This window comes from Polistes canadensis, unplaced genomic scaffold (genome assembly GCF_001313835.1).
Source record: "Polistes canadensis isolate GaletaPanama2010 unplaced genomic scaffold, ASM131383v1 scaffold_19, whole genome shotgun sequence".
In the NCBI taxonomy this organism is placed as follows: domain Eukaryota; kingdom Metazoa; phylum Arthropoda; class Insecta; order Hymenoptera; family Vespidae; genus Polistes; species Polistes canadensis.
Genome location: NW_014569566.1, coordinates 584180 through 595406, shown reverse-complemented (window position 1 = coordinate 595406; position 11227 = coordinate 584180). Strand labels below are relative to the sequence as shown.

At 31.6% G+C, this 11227-nt stretch overlaps 1 protein-coding gene across 1 annotated transcript in view; it reads left to right on the top strand.

The window, feature by feature from the left end:
* The window catches only part of LOC106793799, a 28613-nt gene that overhangs the window by 12049 nt on the left and 5337 nt on the right, over positions 1 to 11227 (top strand). Inside the window, exon 4 of the mRNA XM_014761006.1 lies at positions 8230 to 8370. Within this exon, the coding sequence (XP_014616492.1) occupies positions 8230 to 8370 (141 nt within the window). The remainder of the gene's footprint in view (positions 1 to 8229; positions 8371 to 11227) is intronic.

Genomic DNA, 11227 nt, shown 5'->3' with positions numbered 1-11227 from the left:
GGGGGAGGCGGGTGATGGTGGTGGGTTTCTGTTTCTCGTCTTGGGCTTCTTCTCGAGCTTCTCGTTCCTCGTTAAGTTTACGAGCCGCTCGTAAAAATACCGTTCGGCTGGTTCTCTCAACTCGTCGGTAATGTCTTCATCTCGAATGGATACAGACTCCTTAGGCGTCTCGAGGTGAATATAATGTACCATAATCGAGCAACCAATTACTTAACAGAGGTGAACAATTAATCCCGTTTGGATCCACCAGTCTTTTGCCGGTTGGTTGCTCAACTTTTTTTTACAGTATTTTAAAAAGGATATATATATATATATATATATTTATATTTTCTTCTTTATCTTATACTTTAAAAAAAAAACAAAAAGTCCCCCTCTGTTCCCCCTTCCACCCACTCTCTCCCAACAGTTTTGAAATTCGGATCTGGAATCGCGATTATTTTCACGAAACTCGTTTCATTCGTTTGGATTCGACCCGAACGTAAGTGGTTGTGATGGTAACGTTTGATAATTTTCTTCTTTTCCCCCTTTTTCCCATTTATTTTTTTTACTCGGATTTTGGTAATTTTATCGATTAGTAGAAGATTGTCAGAACTCGATGATCGGGTTTAGAAAAAGGGATCAGTTTCGTTTGTTTTATGTTTCTTTTGTGGGAGGAAGGGGAGAGGATAATTAATGTTGTTCAGATTTATGCATCATATTAATTTTCGTTGTTGTTCCACAAACAAGGATTAGGAATCTTATTTTTTTCTTTTTTTCTTTTTTTTTCTTTCCTTCTCTTTTTTTAGTATTCAAAAATTCGTAGTTTAGTTAGCGACCCCGGATTTTCGTTCTTCTTTTTATTCGGAACTCGTATTTATGGGGTATTCGTCGTGAATTATAATTGGGTGACGTTATAATATAGAAAACAAATAACAAAGATTTTTCTTTCTACGACAAAGACGACGACGAAACTTTCGTATCATTAATATTATATTGTTTTTATCATTTTCTTCTTCTTTTTTTTTGGTTATATCACGTTTTTTAATCAGTTAAGTGTGTTTGACGACTATATCCGTCATGGAAGAATGGCAGAATTTGGTGTTTTGACGGCTATATCCGTCATGCGTAAAATTTTTTATACAATTTAATATTTAAATTGTAATTCTGGCGAAAATTAAATTAAATTCGTAAATAATAATATGTTTAGAATGTTTAGGGGTCAGGACGAAATGAAATAAACAAATAAAAATTATAGATAATTTAAGTTGGACACTAGATCTTTGATTATCCTGATTTTCATCTTGACGTGTCATAACCAAAAAAACAAAGTATATTAGATTTTCCATTTGCGATGATGTCCTGGATGTCTAACCAAGGACAAAAAAAAAAAAAGAAATTTTTTTTTTGTCTGTTTGTTAAATATTTGATTTTTTTTGTGTAAATTTTTCGTTAATTATGTGTAAATATAGCTTTACGTTGATCCATTGTTTAAATATTACTCATAAATTCATTCATTTTCTAAAATAAAGTCGTCTTTTTGACCGAATATTTCAACAACGCCATTTACTCTGTGTTCGACAACTATATCCGTCATCGCTTGATTATCGCGACACACACTAGGGCGTACTTTGCAAAATCATCGACACAGTTAACTGGTTAAGTATGACAAAACATCGCGAATAATATCTCGTTGAAATATATTTTTTTGATTGTTTTAGATTTTTTTTCAAACGTTCGTAATTTTCTCGAGAAACACCACACATTCCGGAATAATTCGGATGATGGTGTGGTGGGGGGCGAGTGGAGGGGGTTAGAAGAAGAAGAAAAAAAAAAAAGGAAAAATTCTTCTCTCGTAGAAGAAATTGTCTTAGGTAACAACAACGATCATCGAAAATAACCGGGTCAGTTTCGACCAATTCGCATAATCGTTTTTTTTCTCTTAGGATGGATCGTCAACGATAAGGTTTGCCTATTTCGAGCGTGTCCTTCTTCGGCTACCGCGAGAAAAACAAAGGGAGAAAGAGAAAAAACAGAAGGAGGTGGCGGTGGGGGAGGGTGGAGGGGAGGGGGGTGGAGGAACGTAGGAGGAACGAAATTCTTCGGTAGCGGGAGTTAGTTAGTCCCAGAAAATCGTTCGAAACGACGACACGCGATCAAACTAACTATGCCTTGAATTATTCTCCTCTCGTTTTAATTCTTACCTAAATGTTAAGAAGAAAAAAAAAAAGGAAAAAGATAACGAGAGTCAGAGAAAGGGAAGAAAAATGTGTGTTGCATGTTTGCATAAATAATAATCGTTCTTGATCCGCTTTTCAATGTTCTCTATGTGTTTTTTTTTCTTTCTTTTTTTTTTTTTTTTTTTTTTATTTTTTTGTGTACCTGTGCATGCATGCATTTAATCTGGTCGAACGTTATGCATACGATTGGTCGATTTAAAGTTTCTTTTCATAATTCTTTTTTTTTTCTTNGTTAAGAAGAAAAAAAAAAAGGAAAAAGATAACGAGAGTCAGAGAAAGGGAAGAAAAATGTGTGTTGCATGTTTGCATAAATAATAATCGTTCTTTAAAATCATTTCAATGTTCTTTTTTTTTTTTTTTTTTTTTTTTTTTTTCGCGTATTATTTGTGTGTGTACCTGTGCATGCATGCATTTAATCTGGTCGAACGTTATGCATACGATTGGTCGATTTAAAGTTTCTTTTCATAATTCTTTTTTTTTTCTTCTTTTTTCTTCTTCTTTTTTCTTATTCTCAATCGAAGTCTCGACGTTTTCCTCTCTCTCTCTCTCTCTCTCTCTCTCTCTCTCTCTTTCTTACTTTGGTAAATATATTATTTTCTCTCTCTTTTTATAATACCTTATTTTTTCCATAACCAACGTTAATTTTCCTTTCATACGAATAACAATGAACTCTCGCTTATCTACGTTCCGGAATGCAAAAGTGGTTTCCACGTATTCGAGAGAATATAATGAAAGAAAATATCATTTAAAATGAAAAAAAATGGAGTATAACAAAATGGGAGAGAGAGAGAGTGAGAGAGAGAAAAAGTAGGAGAAGGGGGATAAAAAAAATTACGTATTATTTTGTCATATATACATAAATATAATACATATTTATTTTTAAGAAATAGAAAAACGAAAGAAACTTATTCTAATTGCAATATCGTGTTTCGCACATTGGATTATAAAATTAAATTAAAAGAACAGAAAAAAAACAAACTGTTTTATTCTTCTTTTTAATTTCACGTTAATCTCATGAATAATCGATTAACGCGTAACAATTTTCAATCGTACCGTATTGCATACATTGTTTACGTTACATTCCTTTTAATAAAAAAATATGAACAAAGTACGCATCATGCATAAAAGAAAATATGTATGTATATACGTGGAATCGTATAGTGCTTATTATCGAATTGAATTGAAAACAATGTATCTTTAGTTTCTCACTTAAGAGAGAGAGCAAAGAGAGAAAAAAAGAGAAAGAGAGAGAGAGAGAGGATACTCGTTTTTCGAGTATAGTATCTTCCTCGAATTCGCTCGAAGCTATTTCTCTTGTTCGTTGTCCAGTCTCTTTTCGACGATGGAAATATCTGTAATTGACAGTCGCGAAATACTCGCAAATACTTACCACCCTGTTCATATTTTATATTCCTTTTACATTTGAAAACATCTTTTTACCCTTCCTTACCCCCTCCAACCCACTCCCTTTTACTTCTTTCCATCAAACTGGTAGCTCACGCATGCTTGACGTTACGCGTATGGTAAAAACAGAATTGAAAGACAAAATAAAATGAAATATAAAATCAAATAAAATGAAATATAAAATCAAATAAAATCAAATCAAATCAAATGAAATATAAAATAAAATAAAATAAAATAAAATCAAATCAAAAGAAGGGGAAAATCGAGAAGAGAATTGAAAAACGTGCGAGTGGGGTTTTTTTAAAGGGGAGGAAGAGGGAAAAGAAAAAGAGAGAGAGAGAGAGGGAGAGAGGGAGAGAGGGAGAGAGGTTAAGAGGGAAGAAGAAGAGGATGGAATTTGCTCGAGGCATGGATACCTATTAGGTGGGTACATCGTTTATACCAGGCACGCACTTCAGCCGTGGGAGCGCACGCGATATCCTACCGGCTTTAGCCATCATTATTGTTATTAATAATAGTACGTAACGACCGATAATTGCTCAAGTCTGCCTGCGCCTCTGCTTTCCATTACCTTGCTGCTGCCAGCTTCCCTTGACTCGTCAGTTTTAGAAACAGAGAGAATGAATAGTGGGGGAGTGGGGTAGGAGATAGTAGATGGTAAGGGGAGGGCTGGGGGGAGGAAGAAGAGAAAACATCCTCTTCCATTCTCGTTCAACTTTGACGTTCCTTTTTGACGTTAGCAAATGCCAAGTGGTTAGGGTCAATGCTAATGGCCACGAAGAAGAATCATTCTGTTGCACCACGTGCACACCATCACCTCGGTCCACCATCTTTTTCTTCATCCTTTTCATCCTTCACCCCTTTGCTCCCTTTCTCCACTCCTTCTTCTTTTTTAAAGTCCAACGAAAGGGAAAATTAAGATAAGAAAAATATATTTTTGAAACGGATTTTCCAATCGGAATGATAAATAATAATAATCGGTATTTGTGTGTGTGTGTGTGTGATTTGATAATAGATCTTTTTCTTTATACTTCTCGTCCTTCCCCCCTCGTCCACCCTACCCTTTTCCTCTTTTAAAGTCCAACGAAGGGAAAATTAAAATAAGAAAAATATGTTTTCGAAACGAATTTTCCAATCGGAATGATAAATAATAATAATAATAATAATAATCGGTATTTGTGTGTGTGATTTGATAATAGAAATCTTAGGTTTATAATTTTGGTGGTATAAACTTATTTTATTTTTATATTGTAAAAACAGGTGTTAGAGAGAGAGTTGTATAAGATTAAATAATATTCGTTTTCGTGAGAAGGAAACGTAAAGAGCTTTATTTTTTCGTAATTATTACACACAAACTTAGAAGGAGAAAGAATATTTTGTTTTTTTCTTTTGTTTTCACGAAGTGTTCTTCTTATGGGCAATCATAAGTAACAAGTACCTACCTTGTGTTACTTATATTCAAACTCGAACTTCGAGTTTGCCTTTCGTGCCGAAGAGTTTAACTTAACTTCTCGAAGGGAGAGGATCCTTCGGCTATCTTTCTCGTCAATAAGAAGAGAGGAAGGATTTTTTTTATTTGGAAAATAGGCTGTAACCGAGAGATCGACAGGTATATCGTTCTCCTGATGTTTAAGGAAAAAACCTTTAAATATCTTATTCCTTCTTTTTCTTCAAATCTTTTTTTTTTAGTAATTTTTATTTTTGTTTTATTTTTTTTTTAACAAATCTCCTATCATATTATATCAGTTTTGTGTTTTTTTTTTTATTGTTTTTATTCGACATGTAGAATTTATCTATCTTTCTCTCTCTCTCTCTCTCTTTCTTTATTTCTCATTAATATTCCTTATTATCTACGTAATATTCAATTATAACGTATATTATTCAATTTATAACATTTTTTGTTGTTGTTATCAACGTCTCTTTAATTACGATTTTTTTTCTTTTAAAACGATTTACTTTTCATTGACCTAGCAATACCGTAGTAGTATTGTTTTTTTTTTATCTTCTTACCATTAGTAATTTAAATCACTTCGTTTACCTCCCCCCTTCCTCTCCTATATTATATCCTTTTTATCTCCTTCTTATTATTATTTTTTTATAGTAATTTTTTTTGTGCTAATTTGTTTTTTATCACGATTATACGTCACGGAGTTTTATTTGCTACAAATTATCTCGTTCAATGAAATTATTCATTTATCTTATTTCATTGTCAGAGTCGCATTATCTTTGTGGTTCGCGATGAATAAAATATCGACGATAATATTTAATGTTCGCTTTTTAATTATTGTTTTTCTTTATCTTTTTCCTATTCTTCCTTTCTCTCATCTTCGTTATTGTTTCATCCTTATTATTGTTAAAACGAATAATCCTTTCTACCTTCATTGACTTAGTATCTCGGTTGTTTTCTCGTGCGAAGGTTGCAAGGCCCCGAGGTTGTGCACGATCACGAATGCATTGGAAATGTTACACGTGTGGCCTATTCTCAGATCTCTCACGTTAGTTACATACATTAACATATACAGTAATATATATATATATATATATATGTGCCCATAATTATGAAAGTGATCTAAGTCAAAATTACAATTTTTAATTAGAAATTATTAGTAAAATTAAATTACTAATTAAAATTTAATTAGAATTTATTAATTATTTCACGTCACATTATTTTATAAATTAAATTAATTCAATATAATTTTCACGATATTGTCAGATAGTTAGATAGTGAACAGATAGTTAGATAGTGTTTGTTATATTTCAATATTATATAGAATTTATTTTTAATGTTCAAATGTAATCCTTTAAATATTTCGAAACAAGAGATATATTACTCTTAGACCACTTTCATAATTATGGGCTCATATATACATATATATATATATATATAAATATATATAGCTGATTATCGTGGGTTAGCAAGCACACTCGCGTTTCTTGCACGCGCGCGTTGCATTCTTGTTCCTGAATCACGATGCGTTAGGTAAGCTAAGCTTCTAATGACTGCATCTTTGCATCGTCAACCCACCTGGACATGCTTGGGACATATTTAGTATCCGGTGTCGTGATCAAGTATATTATTCTTAACCTTCCTCCAAACGTTAATCAGAATAATATGTATAGACGAGTATTCATTTTATTTAACGTAAGTTCCACAAGATCATCGTCATTTTTTTTTTTCTTCTTGATCTTTGATCCCCTTCGACTCTTGTTTTCTTTTTATTATTATTATTATTATTTTTTGTCTTCTTCTGTTTTTCATTCGATCGAAAATCTTTCAGTCGGTTTAAAAAACACAATTTTTGAGAATATTGGAATATTATAAACAGCTGATCGGCTGATAGGAGGGGAGATTTTATTCTCAATTCTTAAAATCAATTATAATTATTATGCAAAAACGCATCGTTAACGATCTGATTCTTTTCTATAAAAAAAATGAGTAGGATAATATTATAATATTATAATAGGAAAAGTTAGGGATGCGAGTAAAATATATTCACGTATAAAATCAGCTATTTTCTCGACTGCTTTCTAAGGGGTTGAAGAGGAGAACAGGGAAGAAAGGGGAAGGGGGGAGTTAGTGGATGAACGTCGTATGAATTATTTAAAAGTTCGGGGTGTGTCATGAACGTTGTAATATGCGGGAGCCAAACGGATTCGGTGTTTTGTCACTTTGTCGAGTAATAGTTGTTCGTTAAATTTTAAATGAACATTTTTATGTGAGATATGGAATCGTTCTCGAGTATATACATATATATATATAATTCGGAGAAAAAGAAACGGGCTTGTAAAAATAATACAAAAAAAAAAAAAAGGAAAAAGATAAAAAAAAAGGTAGTGGGAAGAAAACGCAATGTAATTTAAATTAGTCCGACGTAATTTCTATCTACTAGTCTTCGTGTAATGACCATCGGGAGCTTAATTTATGACTCAACGTAACTTTGAAATTGATTAATCATCCTCGAGATTGTAGACGAAGTATACCTCCTCGGGCCGTTAATTCGTGTAATTAATTCGATAACGCGTCATGGTGGAACGATACCCGTAGTCACGAAGAGAAACCAAATCCTTGTTTCTGATTTCTTTCTTTCTTTCTTTTTTTCCCCCTCCCACCTCCTTCAAATTTTTTTAATCCCTTCTTTCCTATCCCTTCTTTTTCCTTTTTATTTATTTTTCATTTTATTTTTGTTTTTTTTGTTTTCTTTTTTTTTGGTATTTTATTCATCGAACATTCTTTCTTATTTAATTACTTATTTCTCTCGTCCAAAATTATAATTCTTAATACGGAATCACAGGGAACTTGGACATAAAAAGAAGTAGAACTTAATTTAACTAAGTTGAACGTTTTGTCCCTTTATTGGGACTTCTTCAGCAACTTAATTTTATAGTTCGGCGTCTTTTTTTTTTTTATTATGTAGACATACATTTTTCATTTTATTAATATTCCAAACACAAAACATCTAAACTTCGTTAAATATTCGATCGTTACAATTTAAAACTCTCAACCACACTTTTTTATACAGACTTTCTTAAAAAAAAGCGTTCGTATTTTATACATTTATACGTGTGTATCTGTATAATCAATCGAGAAACCTTTCATTTCTGGTTTCAGGTACGCTTCGTCCGCCAGGCCTGATAGGTGGAAGTAAACCCAAAGTTGCGACGCCAGCTGTCGTTGCTAAAATCGAACAATACAAGAGAGAAAATCCGACAATATTCGCATGGGAAATTAGAGAAAGACTCATATCCGAAGGTGAGTCAGTCATTATTCATTATTTCTGGGTTTTTTTCTTTTTTTTTTTTTTTCTTTTTTTCATTATTATCATATCTCACATATATTTATGATTAAATCATTGTTTCGAATCAAAGAAAAAAAGAAAATAGAAAATATGTGGTAGAGAGAGAGAGAGAGAGAGAGAGAGAGAGAGAGAGAGAGAGAGATGATACTTCGTTTTGTATATCATTTTTGCATATCATTACGAATGAGTATATTTCAATTGGTTAATTCATTAATTATGATTACCCATTATTTGTCACTTTTTCTTTTATCTAATACGAAAATTCTTGAAAAATTTGTAGGACACGTAAACGACGATTATTTCATTACACATGACATCATTAATGTGCGAACAACGTATCGATTTCATTTCTAAATTATTATTACGCATATCATTGTGTCAGTATCTAATTTAAAAAATTACAACGATTACAAATTTTCTCACACACATAACATATCATAAATAATTTCTTTATATTATCCAAAAAAAAATAGTGACAAAATTAATGTATATACTTATAAATGTTAAAATATTTGTATTTAACGATGTAACAACGTGTAACGACATACTTATATTATAAACGAGGTTTAACCATAAAGAAGAGAGAAAAAAAAAAAAAAAAAAAAAAAAAAAAAAAAAAAAGGGGCCCCTTCCCTTTTTTTAAAATTGGGCATTTTTTTTTTTTTTTTTTTTTTTTTTTTTTCTTTTTCTTTCCAAACGATTCTCATGATTCTAAAGGAAGTTTCTCGCTCGTTTAAAATCGCGTCCTCAGTCAGCTTGGTTTTACAATGAGCGTGCGTAAGCCAAGCCTGTGATTAGAAGAGAAGGCGTACGAATGAGCAACTTATACCATGCATAAGACATAACTTACAATCGACCACGTAGAATTAAGAAACACGACGATTTTTTCTTTTTTTCTTTTCTTTTTTTTTTTTAGTAGATACGCGACCTTGTAAATGAAACTTTGTTTCTACTACCACGGCACACTTAATTTCTTCTTCTTCTTTTTCCTCTTAAAAGAATAAGGCTTCTGACGTTATATTGAAGAAGAAGTTATTTTACCAGTCACCGGGTTAATCCTACATCATTCGCTTTTTGAATATTATTATTTATATTTCGATTCTTTTATTTAATATTTGGTCTTTTATCTTCTTCTATTTTTTTGTTTCTCTTTCTTTCTTCTCTCTCTTCTTTCCATTCGATATTTCTAAAACGGCATCGTTTCCTCGTATCTCGATGCCTTTCACCCGGAAGATCTGATTTACATGAGAAAGATACTCGTAAAATTTCTATCCGTTTGCTGCTTTTTTTTTTCTTCGACAGAAAAAACCGGAAAAAGAAAAAGAAGAAGGAGTTGAATAACGTTTCGTAAAAGGTGAACGACTCAAAGGATTCTTACTTGAAGATATATATATTTTTTGTTGTTGTTGTTGTTCTTCTTCTACTTGAACGTTTCATTCATAAGAACAGAAGAGTCAGAGTCAGAGATAGGGAGGAAGTAACGCTTTAAAATAAACACAGGGTATTATCCGTGAAATTTTCGCGTGAGATCGGAAACGATACGTTCGAAAACGATTAAGGCATTTATATTCGGAAATCCAAGCAAGCTCCGTGATTTTCTATCTTATCTTCGATCGATAGATATCAATCTATCTATCTATCTAGAAATATTCTTCTATTTAAATTCAATCTAACTTATGATTAACCTTCCTTGACATAAATGACGTCAACGTTAGGACGATTTATTTAACATATTATCTTACTCGAATACAATTTTCCAACTAATAATAATAATTAATCATGCGAGAATAAAAATAATTAAACCAAAGGAAAAAGTCACTGATCAATTTTATAATCGTTTTTGTTGTTGTTGTGTTGTGTTTTTACATTATATTAATATATATATAGGTATAAATAATATTTGCTGAAACTTTTCAAAGAAATTGCAAAGATGCACAATTTACAGCATCGTATTCTTTGACATTTTTTGAACCTTTTCAGATTGATTAATAACTCGATATTGTATTCTACGCGTAGACAAAAGAGTGTACTTTAATTTAATATAAGTTTTATTAAAATCTATTTACTTTTAGTATACAAAATATTTACCAAAACTTTTCAAAGAAATAGCAAAGATGCACAATTTACAGCATTGCATTCTCTGACATTTTCTGAACTTTACATGCTAAATTTATAACTCGATATTGTATTCTACGCGTAGACAAAAGAGTGTACTTTAATTTAATATAAAAATTATTAAAATCTATTCACTTTTAGTATAAAAAATATTTACCAAAACTTTTCGAAGAAATAGCAAAGTTGTACAATTTATAGCATTGCACAGTCTCTGATATTTCTTTGAAAAGGTTGCGTATGGCTGTGTGTGTCTGTGCCCGAGAATGTATTCTTTTCAACGTTTTTTAAATAATTATTTGATATTCCATAGAATATCAAAGTATTATGTTCAATGCTTAGGAAAAACTGTAAGAATTCTTCTGTTTCCGACTTCATCGGAATGCTCTTTGCATTGATGAGAATGCTGAGGACTTACTAGCAATGGCGGATTTCCGGCTTTGACGGAAACATATATATATATATATTAATAATCAATCGCACGAGAGAATAAAAATAATGAAACTAAACCAAAGCAAGAAAAACCCTCGGAACAATTTTATAATTATATATGAGTTTCAAAGGGAAAATTGAAGACAGTTAATAAATTTTGATGAACAAATTTATTTGATCTTGTTGAACGTTTCGTCCCTTACTGGGGACTTCCTCAGCAACTCGATCACCTAGTTCACGCGTCAATACATATTATTTTAGAGTCAT